Source organism: Meleagris gallopavo, chromosome 3, assembly GCF_000146605.3.
Source record: "Meleagris gallopavo isolate NT-WF06-2002-E0010 breed Aviagen turkey brand Nicholas breeding stock chromosome 3, Turkey_5.1, whole genome shotgun sequence".
In the NCBI taxonomy this organism is placed as follows: Eukaryota; Metazoa; Chordata; class Aves; order Galliformes; family Phasianidae; genus Meleagris; species Meleagris gallopavo.
This window is the reverse complement of record NC_015013.2, coordinates 7,412,183-7,434,481: the sequence shown is the minus strand read 5'-3', so window position 1 is coordinate 7,434,481 and position 22,299 is coordinate 7,412,183. Positions and strand designations below refer to the sequence as shown.

The 22,299-nt window shown below is 39.0% G+C and overlaps 1 protein-coding gene across 1 annotated transcript in view; it reads right to left on the bottom strand.

Moving 5' to 3' along the window:
* JARID2 (jumonji and AT-rich interaction domain containing 2) overlaps positions 1-22,299 on the bottom strand; it is a 117,376-nt gene that overhangs the window by 24,283 nt on the left and 70,794 nt on the right. The window contains 3 exon segments of the mRNA XM_010708321.3: positions 3,524-4,541; positions 11,687-11,902; positions 11,904-11,917. Of these exon segments, the coding sequence (XP_010706623.1) occupies positions 3,524-4,541; positions 11,687-11,902; positions 11,904-11,917 (1,248 nt within the window).

Below are 22,299 nucleotides of genomic sequence, written 5' to 3'. Positions count from 1 at the left end.
TTTAAGAGGGGAGGAGGAGGAGGGCTGGTGCCTGAAAGAAAGCTGGCAACTGCTACTATGTAAAAAGTTCCAGATGCATTCTCCCACTTTGAGGCCATCCATATTTTATATTCCATTATGGTTTTGTATGTTTTAAGATGACTAGCACATTTCACACTCCAGTCAAAAAATAAAAACAGAAGATTATACAAACTTCAGCATAAAAAGCAGCCAAATGGATGATGAACAATAAAAGAAGCATCATAAATACTCTCAAAGCATGGGAATGAATCATCAGCAGAATTAAGAAACTGGCCAAAGACAACCTACCACTCAATAGGACACCACTGAAGGAAAAAAAGAATTCATACAAAACTAGTGTCAACGCTGCTGTCACATTGTCTCTCCTTCCCATTTTTTTTCTTTGACTAAAGTATAAAATCATTACCCCATAGCAGTTTCACAGCACTTAGAAATGCTATTATAAAACAGAAGTGCAAGAAGCAGCATTATGGTAAATATGTACTGTTGGATGCACAGCTACAGCATCTTTAATGTCCAGCTTTATCATTTTGCTTGCCTATGCAAGCACTATTACTTTCTTCAAATCTCCCCATGCTGTATCTCAATTGCTGATGCCAATTTTCAGCCTCCTTCATTTTCCCTCCCACACTTTCCTTCCTTCTGCCCTTCCCCCTCTTCCCACCACCAATCCTCCATGCCTGCATGACATTGGTTGCAGAGGCTGCCTGCGAGTGGTGCCCACACAGCACTGGACAAAGGTTTTCTCAGGGAGGAAGGTTTTTGGTTGTGGCCAGAATGAAAGGGATGGCTTTGAGGAGTATATGACAAAGCAACAAGGTAGCACATTTATCTTAGTGATTAAAAAAATAAATAAAAAAATTAATAGTCACAATGTTTAAGTTTTGGAGTAGAGAATAGGACAATACCATTGGAAAAAATGGATTTTTTTGGAAAGGTTTTCTTTCTTTCCTCTTTAATGTTCCCTATAAAGTAACACTCAAGCTGGCCTCTATTACAGAAAGTACTTTTTTGGTCTAGTATTATATATAGACACAGTTCAAATACAGGGAAGGTATAATTTAAAATGGCTTTTCATCCCAATCGATTCAGCCAAACATATGAAGTTGAGTAACTCACTCCAAACTTTGCAAAAAGCATCTTTCAGGTTTCGTATTATACATGTCCTGCAGCGCAACAAATTGAGCACACCTAGTTTAAGGTCCTAGTTTCAACACTATTTATGGTGTATTTAAGAAATGCAATATTCTCCAGCATAATGGAATGATAGCTCATAATCACTCTGCAATATAAGAGCCTAAGTATCACATCATTCAATCAAGTCCCGTATATCTAGCAGATGCTCCACAGGGCCAGCTACAGCTCAGGTTTACAAAATGGTCTCAATTATAATTCCATTTACACAGTCATAGCTTTTGGAAGCATTTATATCTCATGCTGATGTTTTCCAGGACTGGCCTTAGTATGTTGCTTAAACTTTCCTTGAAAGGTCGAAGAGGGAAGAAATAAAATAAAATAAGTCATTAACCTCATTTCTAAAGTGCCTATAGCAAAGTGGCTTAAATATAAGACCTGGCACATGTTATGCAAAAAGAGCCTACCAAAAAAAAACAAAAAAAAATTCTCAATTTCACGACATTAGGAATATTTCTAAATCACTTGGTGAGCAAGCCCGTTAAAAAAAAAAATCTTCAATCTTAAGGTATGCATTTAATACCAAGCCTTGGCACCATGCAAGTTATTGGCAAAACTCCCATTCGCTTCGATGGAAATGTGATTTGGCCCTGAAAGGGGGGGAATATGTATGAATGTCTACTTAATAAGCGTTCACTTATCATCACAGATGATTTTATGTCTTTCCTGCTGAAGCCAACAGTTTTCTAATCTTTGTGCAGTGATGACCTCCAGCTTCTTTACTCCATTTTGTTTTTAATTTTAAACCAAGATGGGTTATGAAACTACTGCGGAAAGGATATATAGGATGCAAATTTTATAAGAGATCACTGTTTGCTCCAGTTATATAGCACCCAGCAGAATAGAAACCTTGCCAATTAATTAGGCTCTTAGGTACTTAAATAATACAAATAATTAACAGTAATGCTATCTTAATGCCGAGTTAAGGTATTTCATTAAAAAGTTAACATTGTTCCAGGAGTGTTAATCGAGCTGTCTTGCACATTTTCTTCTCACTCTCGCCAATGTAAATTTAATTCATTACTCTTCTCTATTAGCATATAACCATTGCATACATTAGGCATACAAAATGTTCACTTATTGCTGCTTGACTGATTTTAATTTTCAGATTTCCTTGAACGTTTTTGCGTGGCTGCTGCAACAGAGCACTAACCCTCACTCCTTCTCCTCCTCAAATTCTGTCATTCTCTGTTGTGCCTTTCATTGGTTCATCATCTCTTTGTATGCTTTTATGCATTTGCACCCACTTACCATACGTGACATAAAACAAAGTTTTAAAATTTGGGGGTGGGGTCGGGGGGGGGGGTGGAAGGAGGAGGTGAGGGAAGCATTGTGAACAGTTTAAACAGAAAAGCGTGTCTTTTAATCCAACTAGTGTTGATAGCTGCCTCTAATGGGATAATGCCTCAAAGGCAAAACTCTAGCCTCAAGTTGCAACATGCAGATCCTGCGTGCTGACTCAAAACACTTCAAAAACAAAGGAGAAGGTTAACACAAATTAAAAACAAAACTCTGTTCTTACGTCAAGGCAGCTGAAATGGAGGTGAATCATTCAATAGTTCATTTGTATGCTGCTGTTGTTATGTTTTTACAAACTATTGTCACATTTTTGTCACGTGTCATATTTGACAGCAGACCATAAACCAAGAATTCTGTTAAATAAGTGATTCTTACTGAGGCATTAGCCTTGGCAGACACCTGCTGCGAGAAATAATGAAACCTCCATTTTGCAATCAACCACATTTTACTGCCTATTCTTGACACTTAATGGTTGTTAAATGTCAGCAGGTCACTGCAAATTTGTGATTTGAAGTGTCTGAGTACCCAAATAGAAATCAGTTTCAAGATATTTTTTTCCCCTTGGTTAAATGCTTTTAAAGAAAGGGGGAAAAATATTTGTATACTAGCTTGGCAGCATTGTAACCCGTTTGGAAAACATCTTTGGTACTGTCCAAGAATATGCTGAAATAACATTTAAATGAAGACTATCAATACCCTCAGCTGTACTATTTAATAAAATAAACAGTAGGAGTGATGATCCTGAAATCTGAAAACCAGAATGCTGTAACAGCATTTTTCCCTGGGCAAAATAGAGCTGGAGGGAGGAAGATGGCAATGCAAACCCTCCCAGCAAAGCTCTCCCACGACCCACCTGCACCATGTCTGACTGACGGACAAAGAGAGAGAGCCAGGCTCTGCAGTGTTAACTGAACAGGGTTTTGGTTAAGCATACAGGCAAACGGAGCATAAAGTTGCACACGGACTCTAACAAGCAGCGGCAAAAGGCCAAGGAAACCACAGCCCTTACCTATGAGTGGGAGTTCGTCCATGGTAATGCCCTGAGATTTGAGGTGCTTCTTGATACAGGCCAGCCGCTGCACGTTGGGTCCCCAGCGCCTGCCTAGCTTGTGTATGTGCTGAATCTGTGTCACAAACCGCATTTCATCGTTTAGCTTGCACTCAGGTCTCCAGTCTGGAGGAGGAATCACCCTGCACATTCCATACTTCTCTACCTGAGCTCGGACTGACTCAATGTATATCAGTGGGTCATGAAATTCCTTGGTGGAGGGCCTAAGGATGGGAATCTCCCCCAGCATCCCCCACCCAGACTTACTACTGCCCTTTTCGTGCTTTCCCATTGAGTCTTGTGGCTTGTGCAAGGACTCCGCTTGAGAGGTAGAACGATTTTCACAGGAGGCATTTTCAGTTTTGCCATGTGCTTGTTTCCCTGGCGTACTCTTTCCAGCAGTGGCTCTTTTCGGCCTATTTCTTTCCAAATTCTTCTCTGGCACTTCCTTTTTAAGGTGTCCATTCAGCAAAAGCTTTTCGACAACTGCCTTTTTGCTCGCAGCTTCTGCCAAGTTGACGGCCCCTTTCATCCTCTTGGTGGGCGACTGTATTTTGTCTATGTGATTAGTCTCTTCCAGCCTCCTCTTCGAATTGCGCAGCCCCTCCCTTAACTGTCTCCCCACCTCCTTAGTGCATGTCTTTTGGTTCAACTTGCCATTGACTTTTACACCATTAACAGCGGTATTGTTAGACTTGGATGCTCCAAGGGATAGCACCTGTTTGCGGGTTTTTGCATTGCTACTTTCTAGTTTCCCTGAGATTGTGTGGTTGACAGGTGAACTGGGTTTGTGGTGATTTAGTTTGGTTTCCTTGACCAGTTCTTTCTTGGCTTTGGTGTATGTGACAGTTCCCTTTGTCACCGTTGCAGTATACTTCACAGTTTTGGACGGTGAAGGTCTGACCTCTCTCATCTTTTTGGCACTGGCTGCATTTGCACTCGGAGATGACATTCGAGTGATTCCGTTGACTTTAGAAACCTACAAAGCCAGGAGTATCGCAGGGGGAGCAGAAGGAAGGAAACATAAAACAGAAAAGTAAATTAATAAGCTTGCCAGGTCGCCACAGTTTCCCATTTGCTGGACAACCATATTCTGCAGTCCTGACTCCTGGCCCTTTCATACAATCTTCCTATAATAATTTTCACCCAGACAAGAGGAGAGATAGGACATTCAGAATAAGAAATACACATTATTATTATTATTATTATTCTACAATGAACCAAGATGTCCCCAGAAAGTTGATCTTGATTTGGAAGGTATGAAAAACTAAGAAGTGTGAGCTCACTTGTTAGCAATACCCTCTTCTTTCCCTACCAGAAAGCAAGTTACTATCATTATCTCACTTTCCAGACCTCAAAGACTATTCCCTCACCCACCCAACTTCTCTTAAGTTTCCTATATAGTTTCCTATACAGTTTCCTATATAGTAAGGAGAGTAACTAGTGTGTACCATCTACTCTAACCTGGAATGGGCATGTTGTGCAAAAACTACACACTTAGATTCAAACAAACCTCCTCTCTATGCGTAAATACATACATATAAAAATAAATATTGAACACATTATGTACCCAACAGATCAGGACAGCCATGAGGGATCCAGTCTGTCTTACACGTTAAATCCAGGCAGGCGTCTTGTTGCTTTAGTTATCAACATGAAATTAAATGCATCCAGGAGTTCAGTGCATTTTTAAAAAGGTGGTTTTGTATATTTGTTTTTGAAGTTTGATATCTGGGCAGTTTTACAGACACATTTTTATCATTATTCACTAATGTGCCACTGCAATTTACAAGAACTGGACTCTGCTTCTTTCTGTTAGGCACTTTAATCCAATTATAAAACTAAAATTAGTATTTTAATTATAAAGCATGTTAAGCACTGAGAGCAACCCTTTCAGAAAGCAGCCTTCAGCTTCAAAGGGAATTGTGATAGCTCAGCACTGTCAAAGCAAGCCCCACTGCTAACAAAACGAAAGTTCAAGATTAAACCTTTAGAAAGCTAAAGCATTTAAACAAGTTTAAACATTTTTTCTGACCTCCTTAAACTACCATGAGCAAGGAAAAATACACCCAAAAATCAAAGGAACACTGATAAATGTGCTCAAAGTGAAAGCATACAATACAACTATCACCCCTTATTGGCACTCAGGTGAGTAGCACCATTTCTGCAAAGTTATAATACTTTCCTGGGGGATTTCAAAAGGCTTGTCAAATCAGTAAGCATGGTGCCTTCAAAAAAAGAATTCAAGAAATTGAATCACTTACAAAATAGGAATGTTATAAAATAGGGATAAAATAGAGACTGAAAAGATCACACTACAGTCTCCCATCAAGTGTGTATTTACCATTTTCCCTTGAAATTTAGGCAGTAAAATTTGAAATGGAGGCCCGGGTTTGACTTTTACAGAGCCTTTTCACACTGTAAAACAGAGACAGGTAGAGATCTGCTGAGACACTGCCTCCTGCCTGCAGCTGTCAGCACAAGATCTCTGGCTATATAGATAGCCAGGAACACTGATTGTAGATTTGACCTAGACTAATTGAGAAGAATTGATTGAGGACTGGAAGGAGATGGTAATCTGGATGGCAGTGATTATGAAATGAGTTTTCAATTCTAAGATATGACAATAGCAGAGAAAGGACAACAAATTCTAGGGGGAAAAAAATCTGAAAACAAAACCAACCAACCAACCAACCAAAAAAAAAAACAACCAAAGACAACCCCAAACCCAAACAATTCCCACTCAGAAGGATACGAAGTATAGACCATTATGCTTGTTCATAATGTTCTAAAAAAAAAATCTAAGGTCACAGTTAAAAACAGGAGCAGAATTATGTGACTAAGTGCAGTTATAGTGGAATAGTAAAAGCAGGTAAGAATAAAATCAGAAAGGTCAAGGTGCTAATGGAATTTCAGTTAGCAAAGGGGCACAAAACGAAACAAAAGATTTTATAAATATTCCAACATTACAAAGCTAACAAAGAACAGCAGATCCACTCCTACACAAGCAGTAGATTGACTACTACACAAGGAAGGAAAACAAATGAAACAGTTTAGCTGAAGTGTCTGTGCTTCTTTTGGTTTGTCCTCAACACAAGTACCACTGTTTAAGCGAATACTTACCAGACATGGAAAAAAGTCAATTTTAAAAAAGAGCAAGGAAGGCAACTGCAACAAGCTAAAGTGTACCTAGTTAACTTCTGCCATGTGTCCCAGAGAGAAATGGAGGAAGGAAGGCAGACTGCTAACTTCAAACCCTAAAATGATTCTGGAACCAACGTCAAACAGTTAATTTGTAAACACGTAAAACATAGTAAGATAATGCTAAAAACAAACAAAGCAAACACACACATACACCCCACCTCACAGTTCAGCACTGCAAGTTAATTTCATCCTTTTCTGACAGACACCTGGTTGAGTGGGCAAAGGGGTATCTTTGTTTCAGTAGAGCTCCTGTTAGCATCCCATCAAACAAGCTCTGGAGGTACACCCTGTGTGTAATTACTGTACAGTGGCTTTACAATAGATTGAAGAAAGACTTTCACTATTGTCATGGCTCATAGTTATACTGAGAGCGTATTTCAGGTGATTTTTGGCAGAGGTCTATTTTGGCCTCAGTTCTGTTAAGTCCTTCCATTAGTAACCTGGACCATCATAAACGGTGCCTGTGATGCAGAAGTGGAAGGAACTGTAAATACTCTGAAGGAAAGATCAAAATGAAAGGCAATCTTGAAGAAGTTATGTCAGAATATTTCTAAAATAAGAGGAACTGCTAACTTTAGGAAGGTTGAATCAAATACATGTGGGGAGGAATAATATTTGGAGAACAATGTGAGCTGCAAAATGCAATGGTGGTGAAAGCATGCAAATCTCTCTGAGAACTACTGATCACAACGTCAAAAGCAGAAGTTGAAAATAACCCCTTAACTGTCTACAAAGATAATCTAAAGGGCAACTTGGAAAACTTCCTAATTAGTAGCAAAGGAAAATGCTATAAGAAGCATTTTGGATGTTGAAGAATCTCTTCTAACTGGAGATTTTCAAGAAGGTTTCAAGAATATCATAGCTACAGTACTGTGCTGTTAGGTACAGTGAAGAAAACACTTCAGAGGGGATATCCAGGCTACATGGAAATGCCTTATCACCCTAGATTTCCTACAACTTTTTCTGAAGAAGTCATAATCAGAATGCTGAAGGGCCATCCACGTCACTCCTTCAGAGAGGTAATGGTGGCACACGGCCTACACGAAAGCCAGTCACGAAACAAGTGCTAATGGAGAAAGGCTAGATCCTCACAACTTATCCTCTCTGAAAGAAAATGCACCCTCAGCTTGAGGCCAGAATTAAAACTGCCAAGATATGAAACTCTGGAAACTGAATTTATTAAGAAATTTATTAAGCAACTTCTCACAACTGCTTAGAGCTGTCAGAATACTTCCACAGAATGAAAGCTTAGATCTCTCAGGGCCAAATCTTGCACTGAATAGGTACATAAGCTTCAGCTATGTGGCTTACTATCCTATACTATAAGCACATTTGAATTTCTATTCAGACAGAGTGAAGTTACTCCAATGATGAACTAGTCCTGAAGTAGAGGAACACTTGGCTTTCAGAGTACCATAATGAATTGAATTGTTTCTGTCTGGTTGCTAACTAAGAAGACCCCATAAGAAAGAAACACTTCTGGAAACCTTCTCAGAACCACCATCTTTCCAGAGCAGACACAACTCAATGGTTTTCAAATTCTTCCTCTCCCCTCCCCAAATGTCCATAGGTATCGAGTGCATTGAAAGAGAGGAGCATGAAATTTAAGATACAGCAGTAGTACATAGACCAGAGCAGACCACGCTTCAAATGTGGAATAGGCTGCAACAAACGTCTTCCAGCTGGAAACAAATGGAACAAACAACGTGGTCATTGCCCACCATCAAAGCAATAGGTGGATTCAGGATTTCACACTGACAAATGCGAAATTCTGCCTGGTCAGCAAACACCTACATGTTCCTGGTCTGTACTTGTCTCTGAGGACCCATCAGACGATTGGAACCAAAAGAAACAAGAAATTGCGGTAGCCATTTTCTTACCTTTCTACTGTTGATATGTCTCCCCCCAAACCAAACATACACACACAGAGTCAGCCTAAAAAACTGGCCACACTGCCAGGTGCGCAGGTTCACCAAATGGGAGTCTATGCCACAGCTCCATTCCGAGGCAGTGCTTACACTGAGCGCATAAGAAAGAAGTCAATTTAATTCAAATAGTAACAAAATGATTGACATTAGCCTTACATGACTCAAAGTCTTGAGCTAAAGGTGAAACTAGGGATATGGATAATAACTGCGGTTTTCAGCTATCTTCTCAGTTGTGCTGATATATTTTTGTCTTCAGAACACTCTTTTCTCCACTTTACTGAACATTTGCCTTGCAGTAAAAGATGGTACAATAACTTTTAAAAATTATTGGCTTTTTACAAGCAAATAAAAAACAGCACACATTATTGCAGAAATTTGTTGGATTCGAACTGGTCTACATACACACCTCTGCACAGCACCTGGGATCCACCCTCCAGACATACACACACGCGTGCACAAAATACACAAAATAAGGCCAACAAACAACTTATTAGATAGCAAGCACAGTAAAAACAGCAACATTAGCAATACCAACAACAACTTTGGTCTCTTAAAAAAAAATCACATTACACAGCTGATCTTGAATTCATTCATAAAAATACTCCTGTTGATATATGAGTTTTGCAGATCTAAATTACCATATTAGGCCAAGAGAGGGCCCCATTGAACTACATCTCGTTTGCCCACAATCCCTTTGAAGAAGGAAATTTGGAAAGATAGCAAGGGAGGAAGAAAGAGAGAGGAAACGTGACAAGTGCAAATGCACACTAGAAAAGGCAAAAAAAGAGAGGAAAAAAGAAAATGTCATGTAATTTCGTGTGTTCTCCTTTTATTTTCTCTAAGAGTTAACCAAAAAAAAAAAGACACATACATCGATAAACCGGGTAAATGCATATAAATAAGAAGAAAAAACATACTGGAAAGAGGAGGAACATGCAGCTGACACCTTGAGAAAACAACTCTCCTTTAGGAAAGCACCACAACAGTCAACAAAGACTCCCAACAAGAGCATAAATTTAGTAATGTCTCAATTATTATGTCTAAGGTTTTACAGAAAGCTAGATTACTTTACCAGGCAAAATGCATAAATCACTTCTAATTAGTTACAGCCATGTTTTCATTAAAATTGGTAAGAAAGGATTTATGTCACTGTGGACTGCAGAAGAAAACTAAAATGTTAATTATCCTTTCACTTAAAACAAAAACAAAAACAAACAAACAAACAAAAACCCCATCATCTGAGCTCCCTTATTTTCTGAAGCTTGAGGATCAGTTTGTGAGGTGTCTACGTAGAGTTACTGTTTGTTGTAGCACATTGTGCTTAAGTTTATCTAATTTTTTTTCCTAAGTACAACATAAAAAAATCTGCTATTGTATAAAACAAAACCCCTTGGCTCGTGGACAGAGTTTTTCTACAGCTGCTTTTTTTCCTTCTTAGAACTTCCTTCACAAGAGACAGCTGTTGACTTTTAGAAGAATTTTAACCATTCATACTTTCAGAACAAAACTTTAAAGGATTTCATATGAGTGTTCCTGTGAGTTAAAAAAATTAAGTCTCAAGCGTATCCTTACATTCTGGGAAACTTCTCTGACATGAAATGCTCGTGGCTGAGTATGCTACAGCAAGGATCATAGGATGTTGGCAGTCACAAGAAAAGACACAAAAGAAGGCAGGCATTCAAGCTGATGACTCGATAAGCAAGAATTGCCACGAGGGAATCAAGAATAGAAGATTACATGGGTACAGAGAAATACACTGTACATAACCTTCAGGATCTCAAATTTCCTTCAGGATCTCAGATTTGATTGTAAAGGTAATACAAGTAGCTTCTCCATTTCAGGAGCAGCTAAACATCACTGAAGCACAGGACATTGAAGATTTCCTTGGCAAGGAGCAATGGTGTTTTTCCTTCTTGCTTTTTTAAATTTCCAAGCCTATGACTGAGAAATGCCATTTAAGGCCTTGACAGCTCTTGAAAATGGCAATTCCAGTTCCAGTGAAATCCAGCCTAGCCTATTTGGATGAAAAACCTATGCATGCCAGCAAATAATAACTGCCTGCAAGTGGCTTGCAGAGAATTAACCATCAGAAAAAAGAAATGTGAGTGCAGCAAACTTTCTGTACTGCACTGTCCCATTTCAGGTATTCTGCTAACCCATTCCCTCAGACTAAATTATCTCATGAAAGATAACAGCTGAAAGATTTAAAAGGACACTGTCTGAGGCTTTTAAAACCCTTTTATAAGAAAATGAATCTGTCACTTACTATATTAGAAGTTTAATGATCCAACCATCCAAAACACTCACAGATGAAGACACATCCTGCCCCAATGCAGGTCACAAGCACCTAAAAGACTTCTAGACCCAAACCAAAGCTGGGTTCAGACAAAGCTCTTGCTGAATTTTTTGCTAGTCTTAAACAAGGTAACATGAAGTCCTGAATTGCTTCCCTCCTGGTACGTCTACTGGGAAGGAGACAATATCCTGGAACAGTTTATGCACTGGGCAAAGTATTTTTCCCAGACTCTGAGATTTGAATTGCTCACATGCAACAGAAGACACCTGAGCATAATGTCAGCTTCTCTACAATGCCAGAAGACCTCAAAGATAATCCAAGCAGACCAGCTGTACACTAAAGGAATTCATTTCCACCACGTGCTGCCAGCCTTGGCACTTTCAGCCGAGGAGCCAACAAAAGTATCAATCACAAAGGCTTAAAGTGATGTGAACTTTTAGCTTTCATATCTACACACTATATAATATAGAGAGAGTTGTAAAGCATACTTTGAACAACTTAATACATACATAATACTTTTCTTTTTTCCTTTCTCTTTCTCTCTCTCTCTCTTCCACTAAAAATTAACTCCTCGCTGTCTTCAGAGCATGCTTTGAAGGACGGCAATGTTCCCTCTGTGCCATGCAGTGAAAAATAAAGCTAGCACCTTAAAAATCTGTGTTTCCCCTGTGTCCACAGTACAGTAGAATTCATTACCTGTTTTCTTAAGTCCTGAGCCGATCTATGAAGAGTGTGGTGGTTGTTAGCAGGGAGCCCTTTCGTAGAGGAGCCAGTGTTTGTAGTAGGATGGTGATTAGCAGCAGCCTGGTCTTTTCGGCTCTCAGCCTTATGTTCGCTGTTCTTCTCCTTCCCTGGTGTGGCCTCTTTGCTTTTGTGTTTCTGGGCAGGTTCTTTCTCCTTCAATGATTTGCTAGGATCCATTGAAAACTGAAGAGGGGGAAAAAAAAAAAAAAGAAAAAAAATCAGAGTATTAAAGAAAAAAGAAGTGCATACTAGAGGAAACTCTTCATTCGAAACAACTCAACCTTTGCTATCAGCGTTGGATATTTAGTGAGCATTCTATTCTAACTAATGCAATTCTAACTAAAGCAATACAGAAATAGAAATACAATTTTGCATATTTACCTACATGAACAGATTTCCCAAAGCTAGCTATTTCCTTTGATTATCAAAGTACCCAAATTAAAACATATAAGGTAAGTTACTATTTTGATTGACTTAAATATAGACTTATCCTTTTGATTCTTATTTATGACAGTTTTAATCAACTTCTTGCTGTGGCAGTGAGGAAGTGCTGAATGTAACATAAACAGAAAGAGGATTTATTTTTACTTTAACATAACGAAAGGAAACGTTCCATGAAAAAGCATGTTTAGCAGACGAGTTGCAAATAGAGAAAGGTACTTCTAAAATAAAGAAAAATAATAACTTGGGACACATCGTATAAAGTAATACAAGGAACTAAGCTGAGTATCCTAACCTTCTGTTGAAACTAAGGTATAAGAAAGAACAGAAACCATATTTTTTACACAATAAACGTTATGAAAATATACACAATTAGATCTCAAAAAGTTTTGTTCCTTTCCCACTGCTGAATTATTTAGGGATATACATTCATCTTTCACTGTCAGGGATCATCAAAAGCTGGGATTTAAAACAAAACAAAACAAAAGCCAACAATCCTTTTGTCTGATTGCTAATCAAAAAATGCAGTAAATATATGCCAGTGCTGCTTGCTCATCAGGGAAACACTTGACAGAGGTCTGTGAGGTTTGTGATCCAACACCCACAATGGCAAGTGCTCTCCTGACTTCTCCACTCATCTACTCTTGTTTCTCACTCATTTGTTTTGACATTGCTTAGGAAAGGATGTAAATAAGAAAATTCACAAATACTTAAAGGCACAAATATCTAAGAATAGTAGGTATTGCACACAACACGCACTACCTGCTTGGGAACATTAGCAGAATAAATTAAGACATTGTTTTCTTGGGAAATGAAAGCCTTAGTCAGTACTGTGTGAGATACCAATGACACATTCCTTTTTATCTAAATTGCAAAGCTTGGCTGTGTCTACAGATGACTTGTGGTATTACAGGAGCAGCAGCAGTAACAGTAGTAATTTAAGCAAGCAAAAATCCTGCTGGACACAGGAAGGTGCATCTAAGCTGCTACTGAGGTGCATCAAAGCTGCTTCGGCTACCTTCCAACCTTCCCACCGTGCCTCCGAAAGGAGAAATTCCAGCAAGTTATCAACAGAATTGTTATTCAGGTCACTTACCACATTCAGGTGGTGGTAAGCATTACAGCAGGTGACATTAAAACAGAACAAAACACACAAAACCCCCACCAACTGCAAGCACAGTCTACATCACTCCACTTCTCCCCCCATCCCTCTCTCTTCTTGCTGCATGGAGTAGGAATGAGAGCAATCCCATCAGCAGCCAACTCACCACCAACTCCCCCATGGCTTCGGCGCTGCTGAGCTCAGGAGCAACTGGCGCTGCCCCACACGGCCAGGACTTCCCTGTGATTTTAGTGAAACTCTCATAACCCCTCTGTCTCATTTCCAGTGATGGAACTGACAATAATTGCCAACCCCTCTCGGGGAGTTCACGACAATACATTTATCCTCCTTTGTGAGGAGTTCTCACATCGGAAGGAAGGCGCTACGAACGTGCAAAGTGCGACTATTTATTTTTAATAGCACCTAGCACAAACAAATGATGGCAGCTTTCTTAATACGTATCTCATCACTGCGAGTTGTATTTTTCTTCAGAAGGAACAGATTTGCTATATACCGATCTGCCCATACGGAAACGTTCAGTCAGAGATCTCTTCTGTATTCAGTTGCCACTTTATCACTGAAAATTACTACAACAGAAAACACGGCCAAAAAGCCAAACTGTGCACTTTTATGGTTCACAAAAAAAACAAAAAAACAAAAAAAAACCAAACCCGGCGAACATGAGACAAGGTATATTTTATATGCAACAGCTCATTAATTTTAAGTGTCGTGGGAACCCTGCCAGTTTTACCCTCTGAGTAATTATCTTTTGTCTTAATTTGTAAGATTCTTGAAAGGGGGAAGAGAGAAATGGGGGAGAAAAGATGTTCGCTCTCACAGGAAAAGCTTAAAAAGCTTAAACCCTGAGAACATTAAAACAAGGGCAAGATGGAGATGCAAAACAGCCCTTGCCATGCTGCCTCTATTTGAAGAATAGATGGTATTCGTTTCTAAAAAAAAGCAGTATTTGTTTCTTTGAGTGCCTGTAATACTGCTATAGGCAGACAGGTGTAAAAATCTTTCTGAAAATGAGGTCTGCCAAATTCAGTCATGTTATGTGAAAAACAATCAAAGTGCTCATCCGATTACTTACAAAAAAATAATACCAGTCAAGCATTCAAGGTAAAGTATATATATATATATATCCCCTAGACCATGATTTTGCTCCCATCTGAATAAGAAAAAAAAAAAAAAGCAGAATTAAGTTATTTTGACTTACAAAGCTAGATACAGGATTAAACCCTGGGCCAAATAGCTAGTTAGACAGTTCCAGTAAGACAGAAAAGATGAAATCATCAGGGAAAGATGACCAAAAACTGCCCCACAAAACATCACCACTGAAAAGTAACTGATAATAAGAATGAAAAATTCCCTTCTCAAAGCCATCTACCAACAACCCTGCATGAAATATCACTGAGCCCAAATCTGCTCCAAGAATAAAACGATTACTAATTCTTTTGTGTCTTCTTACACAGCAAATTGCATTTCCCTTGAGTTCTGCCAGCCCTTCAATATTTCTGAGACATTCAGAAAAGCAGGAAAGATGTACCTTAAATTTTACTGAGCTCAAATGTAAATGTGCTACAGCTACAGCCTTCCATCCTAGATATAACTCTGACATGCACAATATCCAGCATTCAGCTCCCAGTTACATTTTCTCCTTCTGAAAGAGCAGTCAATAAAGGTTTCATCCTTGAAGCAATAATTTCATTTATTAAAAAAAAAGGAAAAACAGACAAAACCAATCTACAACCGACACCAGCAACAAAACTCATACTGTTAAAGGAGAGATCTTTTGGAATCCTGAATCACCATCATTTTATGCTACCTTAACCAGTTCCATATCTCCAGAAAAGCTTTTAATTAAAGACAAGAGCACTACAAACAAATGATGAAAAGTACTAGCAAACTTCAAATACAACAAGAGTATATCATTTTAACCATATTTACCTACACGTTCATTGCAAAATGCTGCTTCCTCTAAAGTAATCATTATCATTATTAAGCTGATTCAATATGAGTCCCATAGTGAAATTCTTGTGGGCCTTTTGGTTAGCAGTGATGATCAAACACAAAGAAACTGAACCACTACATTCAAAACTTGCAAGCACTGGGGTTTTTTTTCAAACCGCTGATATGATTTATGGCAGCTGAACAAAACCTTATGGCAAGCATGATCCCTGGTGGATGAAGCACAGTTCCTCTTGCACCAGGGGAGCTGGACTCTGGGCACTAATAATCACACAGGATCCCATCCAGAGATTTCAGGGTATCTTTATTTGAAGTCACGATAAAGAATCCCTACAGCGATCAGTGCAAACTGTCCAAACTGTGCCTGTAACTAGGTGCAGCTATGATGATGGCTAAGAAAAAGTTTGACTATGTAAAGCCACAGACATGCTCGATTACTACAGATTAACTTGGCATTTACTAAGGGAACTGACACCTCATTAAGCAATAAACATGTATTGTATTTTCAGCATTTTTCTGAAGCATCCACAGAAATAAATACATGCACAAATATTTTATAGGGTATATCCAGCCATCTACTCGAAGTCCATTCATAGTCCATGCACTATAATCACGCTTTCACTATTCAAACAGCAGAGCTACTGCTCTGAATTCAGCCAACTGCCTACTCTAGGGGCAAAGCTTTCTCTCACAATCCCTCCTTGAGCTGATTCCTGTACCAGATACTCCCACCGTAGGTTTCTCCATTAGCTCAAGCATAAGGAAGAGTCGAGCACTGATATATGATCAGGTTTGTGTTATGTTAGTGTTCTGGAAAATAAAGGCAAGGATCATATGCATACACTGTACGTAGCATAGTTTGTGCTGCGTAAAGCAAGTGATTGAGCATTCATAAAACTATCCAAAACAAAGAGGGAAGAGTGAAAGGGAAAAGTTTTGTTTTTAGAAGGAGAAGAGGGAGCCTTGCCAATTTTGTGAACCCGAGCCAGCTATTCCAATGCAAACCTCATGTTGTTACACAGATCATGTTTGAGAAGAGATGTAATATTAATCAACTTTCTGGCATTAAGTATCCGTTACTGTACAAAAACATTCTTGCTCTGGCTTTAATTCAGTTTTAAGTCACTGTGAAAACATTTATGTAGCTCTCAAACTGCCTTAAAGGACCCAGGCAATAATTCTTTTCTTCTCCCACAGGAACTAAAACAGTGTTGTACTTCCATAAAACAGAATATTTTAATGCTGTCAATTGTTTTCCCTGAGCGTTGGGTCTATAAACCATTTCCAGAGATAGGAACTGTCTTCCTCAAGCAACACCTATATACTTAGGGGCAACGGCAAAGGCATATTTCAGGAGAAGGACATCACAGCGCTGCTGGTGTTACATGCCATGAAAACACACAGCACAGCTGTTTCAGCACTTCTCAAGCCCTAGCCCCATTTGTAGGCGGACAACTCCGCGATGAAATTTCCCTAGCTGTACGCAAACAGAAGACAAGCAGGAGAACTGTGGCTGATAACACGGCATTCCTTTTTGCCGCTATCAATACGTAGCTCGATGCTCTTCACAGGCAGGAACACGCTGGGCCACTGCAAGGAGGATGATTGGTATGAGACACCACGCCACCATTTGCAAAATTCAATACCAAGCGTCTCAGCACAAATTCATCACTCTCACCTAACCATTATGACACAAACAACAGCGAAGGGGTCATTCGCTAAGCAGCAAGTCCATACAAGAAGTGTCTATCTGTTATCACAAGTCTCTCACCAGGATAACAACCCAATTTTTTTGAGTAACATCCAGCTCCCCTATTCTTCTCCACAGGTCATACATCTAGCTACTGAAAATCCACAAATCCCCAAATGTGTTGTTTCTGATTTGCATTTTTAAATATGTAAATTACTGCAAAACGGGTAATTTTCATGTTACATATTTTTGCAGAAAAATTAAATGTGCAAAATGTTTATTGCAACAATTACTGGTTCCATGGTATTTCAACAAAAGGCAGTAAATCATCAAAATAATTGCCTACCCATTAACTATTGTAGCACTGCGCCTGAAATTTTCTCATTCTGCATTTTAGCTGGATGCAGAGAATATTTTTCTTCCAAATGTTTACCTCCTTGGGAGTAATTTTGCTGAAGAGTCTGAGACTCCGTCTTATGTACCCACCTACAAATATCTAATTTAGGGTTTTTTTGTTTGGTTGGTTGGGTTTTAATGTGTGTTGTTGTTTTTTTTTAAACTAATAACGTACGTAAAAGATCTACCACTTACACCAAAGATGTACAAACAGTGCATTGAACTATATCCTGAAATAAGAAAAAAAGTATCTATGATTTTTCCAGCATCGTCTTTGCTATTGCACATGTAAGGAAATTACTCTGCTAAATTATCCATTGCAAATTGAGAACTGAAACATTCTCCAGCATTTTGGGTAAGCGAGGAAGACAGCACTAAAACAGAGTATAATATTTCTAGTGATGCCTGTTTGCTGTGCACTACTGCCAGATCTGTTTTGAAATCTGAGCCATAAGAAAAAAGGCATCTTTACAATTTTCCCCCCTGCTCATTTCAGGCAAAAGGCACGCAGACCAGTAACAAAACACACCGCAGATCAGTAATCGCTTCTGACACAGTTGGCCTTCTGACACACTAAAATCTCGCTTGCCCTGGATAAACAAGACTCATTCACAAAGAGGTCTGGTTACAGACAATGATGACTAACACTGTTTTCCTAAGTACAAGAAGAATTTGAATAATACAACCATAAAATCATAGAATATCATAGAACTAGAGAGCCACAAGGACAACCAGCTTTGGGCTATGATCACTGCCCTGGGCAGTCTGTTCCAGGGCCTGACCACCTCTGGTGAAGAACCCCCAACCTGACCCTCCCCCAGGTCAGGGGAGTCAGTAAGCTGGCTCAAATGCATACTTCTCTCAACCTTTGAAATTCTCTACTGTTGCCAGAAATACCAAATCCTGCAATCAACTTACTTGAGGACTTTATTTTAGGAACTGTAACCTTTAGACAAAGTTGTCTATTCAACTGAAGCTGCAGATGTTGCTCTGTTGGCTCCTCCTGAGGGCCATCTCCAGTTCACAAGCCCTTCCCACTCCTTTCAAGTGGAGCAATGCCTATCCCTTTTGCTCTTTTGATGGAATTGATAACCCAACAAATCCCTAAGTGTATCTTCCAGCTCCACTTCCCAGACTGCCTAACAAAACACTTGGCACCTGCAAACATTTTCCTTCAGGAGCCTGGGGAGAAAACCTTCTGCTGTGCCACAGAGTGAAATCAAAGTAGGATTTATTTAGTCATAAGGAATTCAGAGAACTAGTTTTAAAGTCATTGGGAGCCACATCTACCCTCTTACCTACACTTGGAATTTCCTCTGAGCTGCAGGGATTTGCAGCTCAGCCATGGTACCCCCACCCCAGGGAACTGAAGCGTAGCTCATTTGCTGAGAACCTGCTTTCCCTGCAGGTTAGTTAGCAGAAGATTAATTTTCTAATAGATCAATGACTTCCCATCTCCTCTTCCATGCTGGCAAGATGCCTCATCACCCAGGCTGTGGTTGAGAAATTTCTCCCCACACCTGGCAGCCATACTGAAGAAAAACTACATTAAGCCAATGCAGCTGCCTGGGTTCTTCCATCAAATTCCTAGCATACAGAACTGTGAGCTGGTCTCAGATGGACTGACGGTTCTTTGAGATGGGTACAAAAGGCAAGCTGGGAATTAACATCTGAGCAGCATACAGGCATCCCGTGACTGGGTGTCTTGGCTCTAAATACAAGGAATTGCAGGGGTTCCTAACACCCACGCTCAAGGGGGTCGGAAACAGGGAGGCAACTACAACAATCACTGGTACTACTGTTCTATCTGCTGCAATATGCACCACATCATTCCTAATTTTCCATATGTTGATTTTGAAATTCACCACAAACTTAGGAGGTTTTAAGTTAAAAGGGAACTACGTGCTTTAAAAACACATGCATCCTTGACATGCTTTCCATAAAGCTCTTCTAATATCACTTCAATATACTGAAACAGCAAGATGGATTTATTTCTTCCAATTAAATGCTCATATGGTTTCTTAGCTGACAAACTAGCCTTTTGAAGTCTGCAGCTATATGAAAACCAAGTGATTCAGCTGATTGCTTTCTGGCCTTTCACCATTTTAACCCTGCTAGAAATCCTAACTCAATTAAAATAATTCCAGTTAGGACCAAAATTGCTTTAGAAAGCATCCAAAACATTCTCCTCCTCCCCAAAAGACACATACAAATAAAGACACAAACCTTTGCTAATGTTATTGCTGAATTTGACAGAACAGTTACTGATGGTTTTTAGTGTACAAGGTCAGACTAGATGACCTCCTGGAGTCTTCTCTGACCTAAATTAATCTATGACATCTAACTTAAATCTATAAGCAAGCAATAAACACATTTTATTCTACATTACAAGAGAACAAAAACTAAATGTTTACAGCCAATGTTCTCTCCTTGTCTTATTGAGAAATGCTCACTGTAGTTTTAAGCAAGGTGAAAAAGACAGTTGTGAGAAGAGCAAGCCAACAGCTAGATGTAAAACAACTCACAGCATGAGAGAGATCTTCCCAGAACTAATACAAGTTTCTAGTCAAGGCAAAAACTACCAGCAATGACATCCAAGCCTTTATCTGCTGCTAACTTAACAAATGTCAGACCTGGCCTAATCAGTTGAAGTTTGGCGATGACATGAAACCAATTTTTAAGAGTGCAGCTCTAATAATTTCCCTTGTGGCAACTGCTGTAGTATCTTAAAAAACGGTTTAACTGCAATGCCATCATTGCCTGCAGTAATATATTGCATGCAAGAAGTCTTGCATGTTGCTACATATTCCTTTTCCAGATGACCATGTGTGTAGTGGTTAAAAAATTATCTTGCCAAGAATTTCACTCTGCTTTTTAATGGTTAGATACACGTACACCACATTAAAAATACTAAAAAAGGAGGAAGAAACAGCACAGGTAACAATCTGATTCTAGAAATAAACTTAAATAATAAGCTTGGAAGGTGTCAAGTTAGGTCAGCTAATTACTCAAACTTGTGCAGCAAGCTATGCCATGTGTTATATTGGCTTCTTACTCACACTTTGGCAATTTCGATTTAGTTAGCTGTCCAAACGGTGGCTCAACAGGCTAGTCTGGTGTGTAACCCTAGTAACATCCCCTATTGGTGTCAGAAGAGGATACTGACAAATGACTTCACCCAGGAAAGTTGTTCTGGCCCTGGTTTAGCAGAATTCAATCATTTGACGATGCCTAATGATATTAATCAAGCTGTGAACCTTTGTTGTTGTATGTCATAGCAAATCCTTAACATTTTCAGGTCCAAAGTACTTAACTACACATTGTACATTAAAAACAAAAGACTTTAATTCATTAAAAATAGACTCTCACGCTAGATTAAGTTCATTTGGTGCACCCGTCCCTGGTCTGCATTTGTGTGTGGTCTCATTTAAAAGAGACACACATGAACCAGAACCTACTTTATTCACTGGAAACAAAAATACTATTGGCTGTCAACCAAAATAACAGACACTGAAAAATGGGAATACCCCCGGGTAAGGAGATTTAATTAAAAAATAAAAAGAAGAAGAAGAATGAAAAAAGAAATAAGGAAATGACAATGATGAAGAAGCAGCAGCAGCTGCCTTCTCTGGGAATTCCTGTTTCATCACCTTTGTCAAAACATCTCACATTGTCTCCTATGTATTTTATAAAGGTCTTTTGCACATCTATTAAAGTAGACTTATGCTCAATCTGATCTACACTGATAAAGATTATGAATCCATTAGATGGCTCATTAAGTTTGCCTTTACTTACCCCCAATTAAGATTTCAGGTGTCTCTGGTTCTGAGCTAATTTCAAAGTGGCTGCCATCTGGGACATTCTCAAGGAACATGATCAGCTCCTTTTGTAACAATATATCACATTTAAAACTGTAAGGCAGCAGTTCTTTTTTTTTTATGCAGAAGTTTGTGGCTGTTATTTTGTTGGTTTTACATAAAGATCAATCCAAAGTGCAAAGTTTTGATCCATAGCTTTCACAACATTAAAGCACCTGCCTACAGATAACAGTTGAAATACTATTAGGTACAACATCCTCTTCCACTTCTGCACAAATAGTCCACAAACAGTGAGTATTTGAGGAAGCATGTGCAATAAAAAAGCAGATTCAGACATTGTCTTGAAAAATAATCTGGTTTATGTAACAAGGGCTTCCTTACAGAAAATTTCTTTTTGAAAAGCAGAGATGAGGACCAAGATAATGAAGTAATTGGGATCAATTCATCTCTTCTTCAGAGCACAGAGTAGCGGGAAAGAAGGAAAAAAAGAAGGCACAGGTCACAGCCATCTCTAAAAAAGTAACCTGTAGAAAAACCTTTCTTTCCATACTGCTGCTCAGAAGGAAGGTGAATAATCGGTCACCAGAAGGAAAGATTTTGAAGGTAAAATTAATACTGAGGAAGGGAAAAGGGAGCACAGAATCCATTTTGAAATAACATCAGGCAAACAGGGCATAGACTTGTTATGATACAATCGCTCTTGCTAGAGATGGAAGCACTCAAAGTACTCAGCACGGCTTTTAGGTCTTCTCTTTTACACTAGGTGATGTTGTGACTCACGCTGATCCATTTATCAAGATATGATATGAGGACACTGTGACAGAAAGTTCTTGTAATGAATGCAGTTTTTGTTGATCTGCAAAGAAATAACTGAAGAGAAAACCTTCCATTGCCAACAGTAATGCAGTTCCTTTACCTACTACAACTGTGGTATCAATATCAATCAAATCAGTGGAGAAATGTAACTGAGAACTTAATGTTACCCCTTTCGCATGTTTTGATAACACTTATGAAGTACTCAAATGCTTATATTTAACTTTGATATAATAAATTCACTCTAGATTAAACATCAGTCTCTGAAGAGCTAGTGAGTGCCTGCAGCCCTACAGTTATAGCTCCTACACTGTTTGACTGTCTGGAGAAAAAA